The following is a 20,295-nucleotide window of genomic DNA, read 5'->3' as shown; positions in this document are numbered from 1 at the left end:
AGGCTTGGCTTGTGCCTCGGTATTCTAGACACTGTCAGCACATTATGGTCGTGACAGAATATCAATAGTTCTCTGTAGACGTTGCTGCGTCTGCGTTCATCTGCCCATTCTGTCCTGGTCTTGTTTCATCAGCGCTGAAGGAGCCATCTCGTTTGGAGTGTCTGGCTCCCAGTTCTAACGAGCTCCTGATTCTGTCTCGTCACTTCCCAATCATCCCACCTCTATCTGACAGCACTTTGATTCTCGGTGAATAATTCAGCAGCACATTCTCCACGTCCAGAGCTCAGCACCACATTAGGGACTGGCTTCAGGGCACCATATCCTTTTACTTAGTGGACTCTGTAGCCTGCCATGGATAGGGAGCTGTCATCCATGGGAGAGAGAGAGAGAGAGAGAGAAAGTCTAATTATTCTCGTGGCTAGAAGACTTCAAGAGGTCCTGTTTGTTTTGCTAGATTTAAATAGACAACTTCTATGAAACCCAGTGAATGCTGGGATCATGTATGAATGGGTGAGACTCCTGCAAACATGGGTTTTGAAATACGATTTATGCCCATAGCAAATTAGATTGTATTTAGTCCATAAGTACCTATTGTGAAATTGTATAATTGTGGAAGCAGTGACTAAAGGGTGTGTCCTGCCATTTCATTACAACTTCATGTCACCACTAACACTTCGACAGGTGCAGAAACCGCAGATCCTACCTAGGACATTGTTTGATGAGATTTTGGGTGCACGGCAGTTGTTACCATCTTTCCTGGGTGAGACAGCTCAGATTTATAACCGCTAAGTGCATTAGAGTTAAGGTATTTTGTTGATGTTAACATTTGCTGCTAACATCTAACGCCACAACTTGTTTACAGCTCATAAATTTATGACATAAGGAGACCATTCAGAATTTTGATATATTATGAAAAAAGTCCCTAGCAATGCCAAATGCATGGATGGTTTTACATTTCAGACAGATACTTTTACACACTGTTGATTGCATTTTAATATAACAGGGGTTTCATTTTGTTATGCTGATGGATTCTGATCAGCTCTTGGCACTTAAGAACAGGGAAGTGAATGTTGCACATCTGGGAAAATAAAAGTTTTATTAAAGAAAGCACGACCCAAACAGGTATTTTATTGCTGCCTTTGCTGTCACCTTAAATGATTATAGGAACGGGAAGGCTTGTTCTTTCTGATTGCCTAACAGGCAATTCCCCCAAATGGTAAATACTACACCAGATCTTTTCCCAATAAGTAATTCCTTTTGCTTATCCCTAGACCAAAACATATTTCATGAATGAACAAACAAAATGTCATAAAAGAAACCCTTGGTTTTACAGTAGCCAGCTGCATTTAGTTTGTGACATTGCATATCTATTACTAGGCACACAGTGTCTTCATACTGTTTGGATAAGTTCAAGGTGTGAAATTAATGACTCTTGGTCTTCACGGGTTAGAGGCAGAACTTGACTAGAGTTGGGCTGGCTCATAGGCATTTGCACGTATGAGGTTTTCCATCATCTTGGTGACCTTTCTGGTTGGATGAGGGTGTGGGTCCCCATACTTACTTGAAGGAAAACATTATTACTCTTTTCCTGTCATTTGCCAACCTGCAAACCATTGATTGACAAGCTGAAACCTTTATATCATCTTGTCATCTCCCTTTTGATTCCAGGCATGGGTGAAAGCAGAGCTTTTCCTCTTCATTTGTTTTTTCTTGTGCTGACATGGTCTGTGATAACCCCTTGTCCTTCCCAGCTGGGCATGAAACCTCTCAAAGATATATTCTCCTTTCCTTTCCACAGTTCCCTGTTGCATACTCTATGCGGTGCATGGCACACAAGGCCCTTCCCAGTCTGGTCTAACTTTACTTCCAGCTATTCCCTACCTAACTCTTTAATCCAGCCACACTGGATGCTTTGCTGTCTGGTACTTTATAGTTTGCATGCCATTGTTCACACAAGCCCAAATGTTGTATGTCCTCCCTGCCGACACACACCCCTCCGATTGGCAGTATCTGTCAACTGCCAGGGACCTGATTGGTTCTTCCCTCTAAAACCCAGGCAGAAATAGAAATCCCTTCAGGTGCATGCTCCTGTCCTTTGAACGCAGGTAGATACCATTTTCACACTGTTGCTGGTCATATCCATCATCTTCAGTGGTTGGCGAATCCCTCAAATGTTGCTCTTCTGTATTTGGTTTGAAACCATTGGGTGGTGACCGAGGGAGCACAGGCTTTGGAATCAAAAGATCTGGGTGGGAGTCTCAACTCTGCTACTTACTAGCTTTGTGACCTTGGGCAAGTGATTTGCTTTTCTTTTTTTATATAATTGCATTTATAAAATGGAGACAGGAGTAGTAAAATGCCTAGTATCAGGGCTGGGATACTGTAGGTCACAAACATACTTGTGGAATAGAAGTGAATGTGCACTTTGAGGGGAGAAATTTTCCTTTTGAAAATTACCAGTCCATAGCACCTTTCCCCTGGAATTTCTATGATTTCCATATGCACTCATGGGCCATATTCGGGTGAGAGCTCTCTGAGAAAGTGTCCACGATGACCCCAGCCCAGTGATGACTTTCCTTTGACTTCCTGTCTGCGTGATAATAATGCTGATGCTGGAAAAATTTTGCCTGGACTTATTAATATTTGCCTATCTTATCCTCTCATCTGGATTGGAAGTGTGGTAGGAGTAGGATCTATCTATCTTTTTATACCGTGACGTCCTTTCTGTTCTATCAGGATGTTTTACAAGATAGACACTTAGTTGTTATCTTGGACTAATTTAGTTTTTGCTTGCAATGGGCTTTACGTCTGCAGTTAATGTGCTGGTGGTGTTGGGACCATTCAGGAGCTGGCACAGAGTCCTCCCCGGTCCTCACCCCGCGTCCTTCTCTGCACCAAGCTTTGTGAATTCTCCAGGTGTTCAGCTGGTAGGAGAAGTGCTGCTGAATACCAATGAAGCCCCTGCTGCACATATTTAGAAAAATGATAAGAATCCCTCAAGGGCACAACTCATAGAATAAACATGATCACTGTCGTGTGCATTGGTTTCTTTATGGGCTTTTGTGTGTGTGTGTGTGTGCCGTAAGCTTGTTTTGTTTGTAAGAACGATCAAACCATGTTAAATGAAACATTCGAGGAAAGTATAAGAAGCACAACTGCACTTCTAGTTCCAGGCCCTGTGCTCCTGGTTTGTGCCATTGCAGAATGAAATTTGTCAGTATCATCCATTCTTTTTCAGGCTGAGCTGCAGAAGCTGAGACAACAAGCCCTGGAGACCAAACACTTCATTGAAAAGCAAGAAGCTGAAGAGAGAAAACTGCTGCGGATCATTGCCGAGGCCGATGGGGAGAGGTTGAGACAGAAGAAGGAATTAGACCAGGTAGAGCACCCCCTCACCAGACTTGCAGACCCCATCAGCAGACACACATGTGTGATTCCATTCTTCTTGGACCCTCGTTCCTTTCTCAGCTCTGCCATCCCATCCTGTCGGAGGAACAGCAACAGAGGCTGTCTTGTGTTGACTAATTATGGCATATGCACTCATTTATTAGACTCATTTATGAACACTTCCCAGGTGCCAGTCACTCCTCTAGGCACTGAGGACACTTTGGCCAAGAAGACAGCAAGGTCCCCGTCTCAGGGAGCTTACATTCTAGTATAGTTGCTCGCTTATAACTGCAGTAAATAATTACCTAATTTGGGAGATAGAAATTCAAGTGCATGATTTGGGGGTTAGAAACATAAATGCTTTCAGGGATCTGGCAGAGAGAAGTCGGCAAGACCGTAAGGAGTGGTGGAACTTGGCAAGAGCTAGCCCACCGTGAAGTCACTCAAATTTCAACATTTAAAAAAAACAATGGGTTGGAAAACAAACAAACGAACAAACAAAATGGTATATCCATGGCCCCAAGATTACTTGATTATTGGACCATTATTATTATTATGGATTATTTGTTGTACGGTGCTTTTGAAAACGCTAATGAGAGGAGTCCAGTGCTGACTCTCCAGCTGGCAATTGCTAGTACCCAGCACACGTGGGCATGTGATAGATACTCGTTGACTGAGTGTGTGCTGCTACCATCATGAAAAACAAGACTTTTCGTTCCCTGATGGCCATGCCCTTCCCTACCTTTCTAGGTCATCAGCGAGAGAGATATTTTGGGGTCTCAGCTTGTTCGGCGGAATGACGAGTTAGCGTTGCTCTACGAGAAGATCAAGATCCAACAGTCGGTGCTGAATAAAGGCGAGAGCCAGTACAACCAGAGGGTGGAGGACATGAGGATCCTCAAACTTGAGATCAAGAAGCTTCGCCGGGAGAAGGGGATTCTTGCCAAGAGTGTGGCTAATGTCGAGGACCTCAGGTAATAGGAGACCCCGGGGGCTGAGGTCACAGTGGTCTGCGGGGAGCTCCTGAAGTGACCTTGTGTTCATGCTTGTTGGTCAGGGAACACCTTTTTAAGTTGCACAGAATGAATTTTATGCAATGAAATTATTAGCCAAATTTCAAGTCAAATCACAAACACAAATTAGTTACAATTCAGTCATTTTTTTCCCCTCAATGAGCTTTTTTGAATTTCTTTAATAAGGTGGTAATGCAAGAGATGGAGCATCAATATTTAAATTTAATCCTGGTAACATTTGTATGTCTTTTTCTTGGAATTATATACAAGATGCAAATAGGTGGAAAATTTAATTTTATCATTATTTGAAAACACCGTCTCCTTAGAAGGCAGCCAAATTTTATATCTTACTCTTGATTTATCTAATGCAGCTTCCACTTTAGCTTAGTGTGCCTTCTTCTGTCCTTAAATCTTGTATCACACAAGATCTACTTTCCCTTTGGGAAAACACTCCCATGTTTTATGTAGGCAATTGCAGGAAACTAAATAAGAGATCTGGTATTTTTTCTCGGCAGCTATCCTTTTCCCCACAGATTTGTAGTTGAATAGTATTCTTGACCACCTTGGGATAAGGACACAGTTTGGTTCTGCTTCTCAAATTAATTGGGTTAGCAGATAGTTTTGATATTTACATGCAATGAATATATTCAGGAATGGCAAAGTTGCCACTATCAAGGATGGATCAATACTTTTTTTTTTTTGTTTTTAAGAGTTGCTTGTCTTTCAGATGATAAAAGTGGTACAAAAATTCATTGTAGAAAATGTGGGAAATGCAGAAAAAATATAAAGATGGGATTAGAAAATCACTCATAACTTTACTACCCGGAGATATCACCATTGACATCTCAGAGACAAATGGATTCATTCTAAGTAGCTATTGAATGGTCTCCAAGACCATCACTAAATTTGTCAGCCATGAGTTATTTTTATTACAAACACAAAGACCAAATTTTACCCAATATTGCTAGTTTCTTGATAATAGCTTTTATTTTTCTTTTCAATGGGAACACAACTTATAAAGATTGGAGGCAAGTGGGCATCGATTCCAAGCTCACCTTCCCACCTACAAGCTGTGCAACCTTGAGCAAATCACTGAACTTCTCTGAGCTTTGTACTTGTAGTTACAATTAAACACAAAAACAAATGTAATGTGCCTAGCGCAGAGTCTAGTACAAAGTCAGCCGTCAAATACAGTAGCTAATACTTTTGCCCTCCCCTTCTGATGACATTCTAGAAAATGAAAGTGTTAAAAATATGCTTTTAATTCTAAGCAGCTTGTTCTGAGCTCCCTGTTGAGTGAACATCATGCAGTTAATTCTAATGGTTTGTCTTGCTAATGAGGGGAAGTTGTATTATTGGTTTAAATGAAGCAATTAAGTAAAAGAGATGGCTTAGTATTAGTAATCTGCACACCCGCAGCAGATGAGGACAGATAACATCCTTATTGCCCATGTCAATGCAAGTGCTTGCCTCTTCTCTGCCTCCCAACAAAGCTTCTCCTTCGATAGGGTTACTGCCAGCTCACAGGACACTGAGACTGGCTGTCGCATATTACATATTAACTAGAGATTCCCGCAGATTTTAGCAGTATGTTTGAGCCAGAGCTAGTTGTTCAGGACTTTTCCAGCCATCTGTGTAGTTGTGGAATGCAGGATAAAATATCGCCATAACCCCTAACTTGGTGTTTCGCAATCCTGGCTGCACATGAGAATGAAAAGCTATGAAGCCCAGGACCCAGCTACACCATTAAAACAGAATCCCATGGGTCCAGACAAAGAGATGTTTTCAAAGCTCCCTAGGGGATTTCAGTGTGTAGTGGTGGCGGAAATGTAATACCCTAATTGGTGTCAGGTTATCACCTGAGCCTCAGTGTCTTGCAGTCAGGTGCTTTGTGTGGGGAACACAGACTGTTTATTTTCTGCTATTATAGAGACATTTAGAAACATTAAAAAGTATATTGAAACGTTCACAATTCACTTCCCCCCACTTCATTCTTTTCATAGACTTTTAAATTTCTTGAGTATCCAGAATCATGATGCTGAAGCCCTGGCTCTTTTTTTTTTTTTTTTTTTAAGCTAAGACAATTCTCCAGCTCTGCAAGAATCAACATCATCTTTGTCTTGCCCAGATTTAGGAGGCTGATCACAGTGTTCACAAAAGGCTCCCTAAGTCCAACTTTTTACGTAAGATATAGTGTGTATGTAACCATCTAAAGATATGATATTCAAATGGGTGGAGAATTTCTTTGTGAAACAAAGTTTGTCTTATTTAGGCAGGAGCTTTTTCACATGCAGAGAGAATTCTTGAAGGAGAGGACGCGATGCCGAGCCCTGGAGGAGGAATTGGAGAACCCCATGAACGTGCACAGATGGAGGAAGCTCGAGGTAACATCTGGTGGAGAATTCCTCCCAGCCCCAAATCTCTTCTCCCACCCCACGCAAAGCTTCTAACCTAAAGCACAATGAGAAGCACGGTTTTATTTAATGCTATGCAAATTGTCACCTAAAATGTAAGGCTGGATCAAATGTAAATTGAGTTGTTCCAGAACCAGATGGTTCACTTGGGTTTTGTTTTGAAAGTATTGGACAATATTCTTTCTGCCTAAAGAAGGCCCAATGAAAGCTGCGAACTGGCCTCGCCAATTGACATTTAGGTAGTGTTTGGTCAACCAATTATCCTGGCTGCATGTTAGTCTTGGACTGTTAATGGCCCTTAATTATACTGGCCACCAGCATCTTCACCATCTCTCAATCTGTCTTTCCATCCTTTCATTTCTTGCAGGAAATATGGCTATGCAGACTAGCCCTCTTTTTGAAGGACTAGTGCTGTGTTAGCCAAACCCTTTCTCTTAGGATCTGAGGACACAGCCAAAGTCCCCTTGGTAGGGGACAGATGATCAACTTCATATTTTATTTTATGACTTCCTGACAGACATTACCACCAGCACTGAGAATAACAGTTAAAGACAAACTCTGCTTATTCAAGAAAAACATGACCATCTCCTTTAGTAACATGGGTACCAAAAGGGGCTTTGACTACATGAGCAATTAGGATATTGGGAGATTTAAGTATGTGATATAAGAAAGAGCAGGGCAAGGCAGAAAGTCAGCCAAGGAGGTGTTTGTTTTTCATTTTTATTTTTTCCATTTAATGAAGAAAACATTAAGGATAATGCATTATAAATTGTTAGGTAAACATGGGGCCTGAATTTTAACAACACTCAGTCCTGCCAAGTAAATGTGTGCCAAATTTAGTCCCAGTATATGGATATCAGTTGGCACTGCTTAGTATTTCTTAAGAAAAGTCAGAGTCAACAGAATCTCTTTTTTTTGGACCCTCATTTATTCCTCTTCGAATGCCAAGGGTGGTATAGTTTACTAACCCAACAATAATATGAGTATGTCTGAGGAAGTGGAGCTGAGGATTTTAAATTCATTTCCTGTCACATTATTTTATTCCATGTGTTTTCATGCACATCTTCAAAGTGTCCAATTCTATGTCAATTTCTGTTAAAAAATTAGAAAATAGAGACTCTGGGAGGCGGTTGAAAATATTTACTGTTAGATGAATTCAAAATGTCAGCGCCATTGAAAGTGAAGCCTTGGCTCAAAGTCTAGAGGACAAATTATCAATTTATAACCATATATCTTGTTTGAATTGTACACAGATAGCTATTGAAGGAGCATCAAAGCTTTGAGGACTGATAATTCCATTTCAGAGCTAAATGCCGCGGTCGCATTCCACTGCCAATAATTAGCAGAAGTCCACATCCTGGAAACCTTCCCCATCATAGACTGCAATTAATCTTCCTGTTGACAGTTACCAAAGGAGAATCCTAAGGCTGAGTGAATCAGGGAACCCCACCTCATTCCTGCAGAAACAGAGAGAATGGTAGGGAGAGCCTCGGAGCATAGTAATCAGGAACAACAGCCTTTGGAGCCAGGCATATCTGGGCTTGACTCCAGCTCTGACCTTTACCTTAAATTAACTGATATCATTTTTTCTTAGCCTCAGTTTTCTTATCTTTAAAAAGAGAAGACTAATGATGTCTCAAAGGGCTGTCTTGCAGTTAAAACATAATACTGTATGAAAAGCACTTAGCATAGTGTTGGATGGTGGCAAAGAATCAGATATCATGTGTAGTAGCTACCATTATTATTATTCCCACTGGTGGAATAACGTATTTACTTTCTCTATATAGACTAACTAGAGCTATAGAAAAGACATTCAGAAAGCTGCAATCTGCTTCCTGGGGGGAGGGAGGACAGGTATTTATGACTATCCCATCTGTTATGCTTTATTGTTTTTTGGTTCTAATACTCTCTGTATTAGGTCTGCAGCTTTGCAATAGACTTTAATGTTATAAAACAATAAGTATCTTACGTAGGGACCAACGTGCTTTGAAACTGATGCCATTTCAAGCTACTTCTTGTTCCCCTTGGACAGGCCAGCGACCCCAGTACATTTGAGCTGATTCAGAAAATTCACGCACTGCAGAAGCGTCTCATCAGCAAGACTGAAGAGGTGGTTGAAAAAGAGCTGCTCCTCCAGGTAGCATTTTCTCTTTCTGTACTCACCGAACAAACATAATTTGCTCAGCACCACCACCTCCAGGGCTCTGCTCTTAGGATTAGTCAGTTATTCGGTAGCCCTGCATGCCCCGTATTTAACTGTAGATGGCAACAGTGACTCACACATAGAGAACAAACACAGCCTGATTAATTGGTCTTTTATGCTGCGATCACTGATATTTTGAGAATTCTGGAAAATTAAGTTCAAGGCTAGACATACTGCAGTGGGTAATGTGAGCATTTCCCCCCACTTCTCTACAGTTTTATTTGTCAGGTTCTTTTAAGTACTTTTCTCCTTATCTTCATATAATGCAAAATGCTGTGATTTGGATTTTGAAAATAAGCTTTTGCATAGAGCACAAATGATCTGTCCACATGAAGATTTGTGTGAGTGAAATGGAAGGAAGGATTTCTTTTTGAGGATGGTTATGCAGTTAGCTGTTCTGGAGCAATTGGCCTATATTTTTGCAAGTACCAGTTGTCATCACCACCATCACCATCCTCTTCACCACCACCACCATCATCATCATCACTGCATGCCAGACACTGTGCTGGGGGCTTTACCTACCTCATCTCATTGCCTCTTTGCAGTTCAGGACATGGGTATTGTCATCCCTAGTTGATGGGTCGGGAAGTTGGGGCCCAGGAGTGTAGGGTGTATATGAGTGTCAGCTCTGGTGTTAGGTGGTCTGGGTCAGAAGCCTGCCTCTGCCAACAGCTGTGTGAGTTTAACTTCTCTGCACCTGAGGTTGTTAGTCTGCATTACGGGACAGTAATAGAACCTGTGAAATAGAACCTGTGAAAAGGGATATTGTAAGGATTTAAAGAGCTTATCATTATGTCTGGTAACTAGTATCTAATAAATATTAGCAATTATTTGTATTATTTCTGATTCCAAAGCCCATTTTAACCACTTTTAACAATTTTAACCACTGGATTACTATTAGTAGGAGTATGAGCAAGGGGTATTTTCCCCTTTTGATTTACATTCGACCTTAAAAAAGATATTTTCCCTGAAATTGGGTATACAGTAAATAGCATTCCAGAGCATCACTGCCCTGAATGGCCGACAGGGATTTTCCTCTGCTCTTGGATGGGCATGAGGGTTCAGAGGGTACATTTTGATGTCAGAAAGATCTGGTCTTGAATCAGTTCCAGCATTTGAGAGTTCTATGACTTGGAGAGGATTACATAAATTTTGCAAACCTCAATGATCCCATCTGTAAAATGGGGCTAATAATACCCATTTTCATTATGGCAGGAAGATACTCCAGTCGGAGTATACAAGTTGGAAGTCTTGTTTGTAAGAGTAACCTATTAGTGCATGGGCACTGGGCTTTGGCAGTCCAGAGTTTGAGCTGTGGCTCCACTGATGCTGGCCACAAGTCTTGTCCCAAAGCCATGCAGCTGGTAAGGGGCAGGGTTGGGACTCAGCCCAGGCACTCAGCCTCAGAGCCCGCTTTCTACCACTTCACTACGCTGTCTCTTCTGTTGTTATTATTGTTTTGTTAGTTTTAGAAAGAATCAAATTTTGTGTTTGCCAAACCTCTCTATTGCAAATTTGTTTTATATTTCATTGACTGCGCTAACTTTGTCACTTCCTTCCTCTGTGTACTTTGGGTTTACTCTGTTTCTTCCACTTTCTTAAGATTGATGCTCAGCTCGTTAATATTCAGTCTTCTTTTCTAATATAAGCATCTAAGCTTATAAAGTGTGCTTTAGATAATTTCTTTAGTTCCTTCCCACAGGTTTTGATCTGTGGTATTTTCATTTAATTCCACATACCTTCTATTTTCAGAATTATTTCTCCTTCGAGAATAAGTCTTAAAAAATATCCACTATTTCTCCTAATAATAGATAGGAGATATTTAATGATATTTAATGATAATTAGGAGTATATTTTAAAATTTCCAAATATATACATATTTTGACTAAAATGTCATAATTAAGGTCTTTTATCCTATTCTTTTTTTTCCTTTTTAAAAATTTTTAAAATACATTTAGGGGTGCAAGTTGAATTTCGTTACATGTATATATTGTATAGTGGTGGAGTCTGGCTTTCTGGTGTACCCATCACACAAGTAGTGTACATTGTACTCATAGGTAATTTTTCATGCCTAACCCTCACCCCTCCTCCCTTATGAGTCTCCAGTGTTCATTATACCACTCTGTATGTCCTTGTGTAGCCATAGTTTAGTCACACTTATAAGTGAGAACATGCGGCATTTATTTTTCTGTTTCTGAGTTGCTTCATTTAGGATGATGGCCTCCAGTTCCATACAAGTTGCTGCAGAAGACATTATTTCATTCTTTCTTATCACTGAGTAGTACTCCATGGTATATATACACCACATTTTCTTTATCTACTCATTGGTTGATGGGCACTTAGGTTGATTACATGTCTTTGCAATTGTGAATTGTGCTGCAGTAAACGTCCTAGTGAAGGTATCTTTCTAATATAATAATTTCTTTTCTCTTGGGTAGATACCCAGTAGTGGGATTGCAGGATCGAATGGTAGATTTACTTTTAGTTCTTTGAGAAGTTTCCACACTGATCTCCGTAGAGGTTGTACTAATTTACATTTCCACCAACAGTGCATTAGTGTTCCCTTTTAACCACATCTGTGCCAGCATCTATTTTTTGACTGTTAATAATGACCATTCTAATTGGAGCAATATGGTATCTCAATGTGCTTTTAATTTGCATTTCCCTGATGATTAGTGATGTGTTGGGCATTTTTTATATGCTTGTTGGCCTTTTGTATATCTTCTTTTGAAAAATGCCAGTTCATGTCATTTGCCCACTTTTTAATGGGGTTTTTGTTTTTTTCGTGTTGAGTTGTTTGAGTTGTGTGTAGATTCTGGGTATCAGTCTTCTGTTGGATACATCGTTTGTGAATAATTTTTTCCCATTCTGTAGGTTGTCTATTTACTCTTTTGATTATTTCTTTTACTGTGCAGAAGCTTTTTAGTTTAATTAAATACCATTTGTCTATTTTTGTTTTTATTGCATTTGCTTTTGGCCTCTTAGTCATAAATTCTTTGCCTAGGCCAGTGTCCAGAAGAGTTTTTCTTAGGTTTTCTTCTAGGATTTTTATGGTTTCACGTTTTACATTTAAGTCGTTAATCCATCTTGAGTTAATTTTTGTATATGGTGAGAGATAGGGATTTAGTTTCATTCATCTGCATATGGTTACCCAATTTTCCCAGCATCATTTATTGAATAGTGTGTTCTTTCCTCCCAGTGCATGTTTTTGTCTGTTTAATCAGTTGGTTGTATGTATATGATTTGTTTCTGGGTTCTGTATTCTGTTCTATTGATCTATGTGTCTACTTTTATGCCAGTACCATGCTGTTTTTGTTATTATAGCCTTGTAGTATAATTTGAAGTCAGGTAATGTGATGCCTCCAGATTTGTTATTTTTGCTTAGGATTTCTTTGGCTATTCCAGCTTTTTTTTATTTCTTATGAATTTTAGAATTGTTTTTTCTAATTCTGTGAAAAATGATGTTGGTATTTTGATAGAAATTGCACTTGCTTTGGGCAGTATGGTCATCTTATCAATATTGATTCTTCTGATCCATTAGCATGGGATGTTTTTCCATTTGTTCCTGTCATCAACAATTTCTTTCATCAGTGATTTGTAGAGATCTTTCACATTCTTGGTTAAATGTATTCCTAGATATTTTATTTTTTTGCAGGTATTATAAATGATGTTCTTAATTTTGTTCTCAGCCTGGTTGTTGTTGGTGTATAGAAATGCTGTTGATTTGTGTATGTTGATTTTATAACCTGAGACTTTGCTAAATTCATTTATCAAATCTGGGAGACTTTTGTAGAAGTCCTTAGGGTTTTCTGAGTATAAGATCATATTATCAGAAAACAGAGATAATTTGACTTCCTCTTTTCCAATTTGGATGCCCTTTATTTCTTTGCTCTGCCTGACTGTGCTGACTAGAACTTTCAGTACTGTGCTAATTAGACATGGTGAAAGTAGACATCCTTCCCTTCTTCCAGTTCTTAGGGGGAATGCTTTCAACTTTTCCCCACTCAGTATGAGGTTGGCTATGTGTTTGCTATATATGGTGTTTATTAGTTTGAGATATGTTGCTTTTATGCTTAGTTTCTTTTGCAGGTTTTTATGATGAAGGGACACCAGTCACCACTTCCCCATTACTACCTATGTTCACTTTTTCTTTTTCTTTTTTTCTCTATGGTTACCACCACTCAATATAATAATTTCACTCTCTCTCAATCTCTCTCTGTCTCTCCTCTCCTTCTCCCTCTCTTCCTCTCTCCCTTTCACCCCTCCTTGGATTCCCCTAAACATATTCTCTTAATTCTCTGTCTCTGTCATGGATTCCCTTAAAAATTTACCATGCGTAGTTGAAATAAAATCTAAACAAGTTTAAAGTTGATCAATTTCTTTCTCCTTCTTACAAACAACACAGGGACTCAGAGTGTTTTAACTGCAGTTACCCTACTGTTTCCAACATTAGTCATCATCATTATCATTGTAGAGAGTTAAGGAGATTAAGGAATCTGCTGTAAGTCTAATTATTTTTGTTCCTTTTTAGGTGACCTGCCTTTCTTCTTGCCTTGATTGTTAGGTCTTTGCCTCTGGTATTTTAGGGTTTCAGCACAATGCATTTTGGTGTGAATTTAGTTTTATTTACTATACTCAGAACACACTCCATTTCCTGAATCTGAAGATTCCTGTGTCTTCAGATAGTCTCTCATTTATTCTCTTTGTTCACTCCTCCTGGAACTCTTATTAGCCGTATGGTGGCTTTTCTTACTCCTTCCTCATCTACTGACCTTGTTGATATTTTTCTTCTCTTTAACTCTTCATCTTATATTTTCTTAGCTTTATCTTCTTGTCCACGAATTCTTTTTTAAAATGTACTTATCTGCCAATAGTCAATTCATTGAGATTTTATTTTGAATGATTCTATTTTTACTTTCTAGAGATTCTTTTTCACATATACCTGGTCTTTGTTGATAGTTTCTGGATCTTCTCTCATGATTTCATTCTTTCCTTTATGTCTTCAGTTAATTCAAAAATGTATTTCATATTCTTTATCTCAATGTTCTATTATTTGAGATTCTTGGGGTTTTTTTTCCTTTGTTTCACAAAGGCAGTTCCTGTGTCTGTCTTATGAATTATCGCATACCTAGTTTCTTACCCACAAATATTTGTCTAGTGACTGATTATACATTGGAAGAATGGTGGTCCTTAAGAAACTGGTACATCTCATAGTCGTTTAAGTTCTGTCTTTGAGATCTGAGAAGTTATGGGAATTACTCATCCTGTGGCCTTTGCATATTTGTTATTGACTTATAACTTTGCAGGAATCTGGAATTTACTGTGTGTTTATAGATCTATAAACATGATGCAACCTGTCTGTGTCCTTTTTGTGTGCTGAGGCAGGCTGATTCACGTGGGTGTGTTCAAAGCTCTTCCCTTGCTCAGAATTAACATGAGAATGGTTCTTAGCCTAACTTTATAGCTTCAGTGGTAAAAAGAAGAAGTCTATATTCCTGCCAGAATTGGAATCTAAGGCATGGATCATAAGAACTTCTTTTCTTTTGCCTACCAGGCTACCGTTCCCTTCAGGGAAGCAAGGGCAGTGGAAGCATCCCTGCAGTGTTCCTCCTGGTGGCCTCTCCTCTCTGCTGTTCTTCCATTTGTTCCTTGTCTCCTCTGAGTCCTTCAGGATTAATGACTTCTTATTTTTAAAAGAGGCCTCTGCAAGATCAGACAGGCATATGTGCCTTCAGTAACCGCTGTCTATTACCCGAGTATCATTATATCATCACCATCATCATCAATATGACATTCCAAATAATGGACACAAGGCATGATAGCATTAGTGTAGGAAGTGCTAACGTCTTGCTAGAGGCACTTACAAACACAAGGAACACTCAGACTGGCTTGAACTTGTTTTTCCAAAGTCCTTAGTGTATGACTGCTACACTAGAAAAAAACATTTTCCCCTGGGGCCATGATGTTTTATTATGAAAATAGAATAAAAACCTTGAAAACAAAATGATCCTTTCTAATTTAATGAAAAATTTTTCTATTGTTTTCTGCGTGTGAGTTATATGCAACTCATGTAGCACTAGAATCAATTTTTACACTGCACACCACTTGAGTTGTATGTGACTTATGACATGCTTATTGAATTTGTTTGGGAGAATTGAGTCTTCATATGCTTCATGAGGTCCCGGGCTTAAAACTAACGTGAGTTAAATGCAACTCATATGGCAGTTAATCTGTGAAACTTGGTAGAACAAGCTCAGATACATTTAGTGTCAGGGCCAAGCAAGGGACAAGGAAGAGTGAAGTGGACTTTGCATATCATGATCAGAAATGGCAACTGGTAGGGGCCTCAGAGTCAGAGGCAAAAGGGAGTGGTGGGGACTGCAGTACACAGGAGGGGGGTGCAGTGGGGCCCCATCTCTAGGAAGCAGCTGACCCCACCCCAGCTAAGTGTGGGCTCATGTTGTCAAATCTTTAATTTTTCAAGAATAGCTGGAAATGTGGATTTTATGCTCAATATACTGAGTTTTAAATATTGGCAACCTTAAGAACGCTGTATAGGCCTCCCTGAAGCAAGTCTGCCAACCACTCTTGGCCCACGGGTAGGTGGTTTGCAATCTTTAGCTTCAAAGCCTGCGGGAGAAGGAGATATAAAGAAACACCAGCTACACAATCAGCTTTACTTGTTTTGTAATCTAGTTCTTTGTTGTGATTCCTTGATGGAATCACAGAGCCACAGAATCAAAAGGGAGGAGGAGATTGGGCTTGCGGAAAAGGAGCAGACTGCAGGGAATGTCTTTCCCTTGCTGCTAATGACTCTTACTTTTACTTTATAAACTTTGCTAAAACAGAAAAGGACTACCCTGAATTGTTGAAAAGACCAATGGTCATCTCTGGACCTTCTGATATTCTGATGCATGTATTACCTTTTTTTTTTTTTTTTTTATTAATCTGACTTTAGAAAAGACAGTGGCTGTTTTCCTAACCAAGCTCCCATTAGATCTCCCCCATCCCACCCACCTATTGCCATTTCAGTTCATAGCCAGTAACTAGATGACACGACACTGCGTTGCCAGCATCCACTCAATGGTCACTGAGCGATGCTATGTGCCAGGGCACCTAAGATCCCAGGGTGAATGAGACAGATGTGGTCCCAGCCTTGAAGGCCCTCTTAGCTTGGTGTGATTCTGTATAGGATGTTATGAGACTCTGAATAAGGCTTTGCAGTAGACAGGTGTCTCAATTCGCGTCCCCCTAAGTCAGAGACTGAGACAAAGGTTTGGGGTCCAGTTATTTGGGAAGCGGTCCCAGGAGAGAGACAGGGAAGGAGGAAAAGCCACTGGGGGTAGAGGGAGCTAGACTCTGAGGAACCACACAGAAACAAGGGCAGCGTTGTCCCATCAAAGGAAGGAGGCTGGGACGTTTGTTCAGGGACTCCCCATTGGTTGACATTTGACTTGGGGGCGTTGAGCTGCCTCCAACCGCAGACCAGGGGGACTTTGCTTGTTTCCACCCCCACCCCAGAGAAGCCCTGGCCTGAGGCAGAAAAGCTGACTCCGTGTGCACAGAAGCTGCCCGAGTGTTCCAGGATCCGGGATCTGAGGGCTACCCAGTGTGCCGGGCATGTCAGCTCAAAATCATGAAGTTTAAGGTGGGCCAAGAGGATGAGGCTCAGGTCATCAAAAGTGTCTGCTACCTGAGATCAGGTCTCCTGGCAGGTCCTGAAGGCCACCAGCCAGGGGACCGCCTTACTCACTTAGCTACTCACCTAAGATACAAATTGCCAATCTGACTTTATTTTTTATTTCTTTTTTAAGATTTTTTCTTTGCCAGTCCAACTTTAGAAAAGGCAGTGGCCATGTTCCCAACCAAGTTCCCATTAGATCTCACCCACCTGCTGCTATTTCAGTTCATAGCCGGTAACCAGATGACATGATCATACTGTAGTTCATTTAAACGGCAGCTTAAATTGAGCGCTTACTGTGTGCCAGGCACCGTGCCCTCCCTACACACAGACACCGGGGCATGGCGGTGAGTGCTCAATGACCGTTAGCTTGCAGGATGGTGGGGATGAAACAGCATGTGATCCACCTGGGAGGTGGTACAATTTTGGGAAAAGAAAACAAACTTCACCTCCTAGAATGTTAGAACTGAATGATCCTTCCCAGAACATTTTATTATACAGATGAGAATACTGAGGCATTTTCCCTTAACATGTAGGAGTAGTAATGTATTACTAGAAGGGTTAATTACATTAGGGGGTTTGACGGGTGGGAGCGCACTACTTAATGAACAGTGATGCACTGAAATGACCCAGGTGAGAAAACTATCTTGGCAGAGTTCCGATTTGTGTTGCTTTAGGAAATTGTCACATGCATTCTTTTACATGCACCCAGAGGCCTTGGTAATGGGTGTATCCCTCTGATAAATAAATCACGAACTGAGCTGGAAATCGCTGCTTCTCTGCCGGCATCTGGGTCCTGCCCTTTCAAGGTGAACTTTCTCTCTAATTTAATTTTATGACTGACTGGATGGAAGTCTGGTTTACTTAACTGTAAAATGGCTTGAATGATAGGAGGGTTTCAATGGATCTGGGCAAGTTATTTGCTGTGTGGAGGGGAAAAAAACCTCTTATAGCCCATTTTTATAATTCTTTTGTAAGCGTCTTCACTTTTCTTGATCTTATGATTATCTTACATTTATTGAATGTTTACAATGTGTTAGACATTGTTCTGAATGCTTTATGTAGGTATTATCTCATTTAATCATCAGCACGACCCTAGAAGAGCTGTCATCAGACAAGGAAAGACACGGCACAGAAAGACTTCCTCCTGAGGCCACGCGACTGGTCGCTGGTGGAGCGTTGAGTCTGCTTCCAAAGGCTCCTTAGGACTGTGTATGCACAGCATGGTCATTGAATTCAGACTGCCTTGGTCATCATGGAGAAAACTCACATTTCTGGCCAGATCTAGAGTCTTACTACTCCAACTGTGGCCCGAGGGCCAGAAACAGCGGTATCACTGGAGAGCTCTTTAGAAATGCAGCATCTCAGGATGGCCCCGGTCTTAATGAGCCAGAATCTGCATTTTTAACAAGATCCCCAGGGGGTGCCTTGGAAGTTGGTGCCTTGGAAGTTGGTCATCCTTTTCTTTGTGTGGACCTTCGTGCTCCACAGCCCAGGGCAGAACCCCATGTCTCCTGGCCACCAAGCGTGTGGCCTTGCCTTGTTGCTTGTCCTTCCTCTGCCTTGCTTTCCTCTCCTGAAAGCTGGGGCTCATCATCTTACCAGCATCCTTTGTTTGCTGTGAAGATTAAGGGAAAGAATGACATAAAGCACTTAGCAGAATGCTTGAGAGTTGACTAGTGCTCTGAAAATATCATTCTTTACGGTTTGGAGCATGATAACCTCCCACTCCAGCCTCCAGCTCTTGAACTCCAGGGACTGAGAATATCTAGGAGGAAACTAACGAATGAGTGTGTCCAGGACGTGGGGCATGTTTAGGACCCCACAAACTCTCGAAGGTTACTGATATTAGTATGAAAAGTCTAGAGCATTTCTTTGTTGGTAGAGACATGATAATCATTAGTCCCGTTTGACGGTCTGGATGTGTTTGGCAGAAGCTGCAGAGAGTTTTGAAGAGCAGAGGAGCACAGCAGTCACAGCTCACATTTGTTGATGCTGATAAGGCTCCCTGCCCTGGGCTAAGCATTTTTTTTCCGCTGCATCCACTGGAGACACAGATGAGATTGATGCAGTTGTTGTTTCCATTTTACAGAGGACGGAATTAAATTTGCACACGAGTTCACAGAGGAGGGAAAAGTAAACTTGCCCAGGAGGTTATAGCTAAGAAAGACTGGAGCTGTGATTATAAACCAGAGTTTGGGTGGTTAAACTTCACTGGGTCTGCTCTTCTGGGCCATCTAAGATTCAAGAGAGAATAGATCTTTTGGTCCAGACAATTCCCCAACCCAGTGGACTAGAGAAGGCTTACGTGGGGTGATACTCGGTAGAAAAATATACTGATTAAAAGATCCAACTCTTGAACAAATCAGGTTTGTGAATTCAAGCTCATTCATATTGCTGTGTGACCCACAGCAACTTACTTAACTTCTCTAGGCCTCAGTACTTGATTTGTAAAATATAGATAATGGTGGTACCTTTCACATGAGGTTTTTTGTGTAGCTTAAGCAAGACCATCTTTATCAAGCACATAGCTCAATGTTTACACTTAGTAAATGTTAGCTGATAGTACCATAGTATTGTACTTTAAATTGTGAAAGGGCCTCCAAAATACATAAGTAGCTTATAAGTGGCTTAGTATAACTCAGCATTTCAGATGTGAACTCACTTTCAGGAATAATTGCATGGCCCCATCCATTCTTAGAGCAGTCACTCACTTTCCTTCTATGGTGTCCAGCCATTAATTACTGTGCCCATAAGGTGGGTTTCTGTGATGACTCCTGTATCCATTAGCATTTGCTGTATAACAGACCACTCCACAACTTACTAGCTTAAAACAATAATCATTGATTAGGTTGTGATTCTGTTGGTTGGCAATTTGGGCTGGGTTCAGGTGGTCTGTTCTTCTGTTTGACTTGCCTGGGCTCACTCCTGCTTTTGCAGCCAGCTGGAATGTGGGCCGGGAGCTGGTTGATCTAGATGGTATCACTCACGTGTACAGTGGTCGTTGCTGGCAATTGGTTGGGGGTGGCAGAAGTGACTGAACCACGTCTCCACCAGGCTAGCTCATGGTGACAACCTCAGGTTTTCTAAGGTTTATTCTCATGATGATAACCTCAGGTTTTCTAAGAGCAACAGGAAAGGGCAAGCCCCAATGTGCAAGTACTTTTTGAGTCTCCATGTGTGTCATGTTTGCTAACGTCCCACTGGCCAAAGCAAGTCACATGGCCACGCCCAGAAAAATGCAGAAGATGACCCTCCAGCATCATAGATACAAGACGCCATTATTGCAACAATATACCACAGTCTCCTTTCTTTGGGGAGTTTGAGTGAAAACACTTTGCATTTAAGCATTCAAGTGGTATAAGATTTCTTTTTTTTAAATTTTATTTTTATTTTTAATTGACACATAGTAATTGTACCAAGATTTCTTTTTTCAGTCCTTTGTTGGATATGGTACTTCAGTATGCCTGGCATCTGGTCGCTATCCTTGGATTTTATTGCTGACATGTTTTTCTTTCCTTTAATCTTTTATTCCCTTTATTTGGGAAATTATAGTTTGCTACAGGACACAGTTCTTTTTATAGGGGAAGCAGCTGT

The 20,295-nt window shown here is 40.7% G+C and overlaps 1 protein-coding gene across 1 annotated transcript in view; it reads left to right on the top strand.

Moving 5' to 3' along the window:
• Positions 1-20,295, top strand: part of CFAP58 (cilia and flagella associated protein 58) — an 84,800-nt gene that overhangs the window by 36,917 nt on the left and 27,588 nt on the right. The window contains exons 12-15 of the mRNA XM_045567859.1: positions 3,239-3,379; positions 4,138-4,361; positions 6,673-6,784; positions 8,847-8,951. Coding sequence (XP_045423815.1) covers positions 3,239-3,379; positions 4,138-4,361; positions 6,673-6,784; positions 8,847-8,951 — 582 coding nt within the window. The remainder of the gene's footprint in view (positions 1-3,238; positions 3,380-4,137; positions 4,362-6,672; positions 6,785-8,846; positions 8,952-20,295) is intronic.

The sequence above is a fragment of the Lemur catta genome, chromosome 14 (assembly GCF_020740605.2).
Source record: "Lemur catta isolate mLemCat1 chromosome 14, mLemCat1.pri, whole genome shotgun sequence".
Classification (NCBI taxonomy): domain Eukaryota; kingdom Metazoa; phylum Chordata; class Mammalia; order Primates; family Lemuridae; genus Lemur; species Lemur catta.
This window is presented reverse-complemented; position numbering and strand designations above follow the sequence as displayed.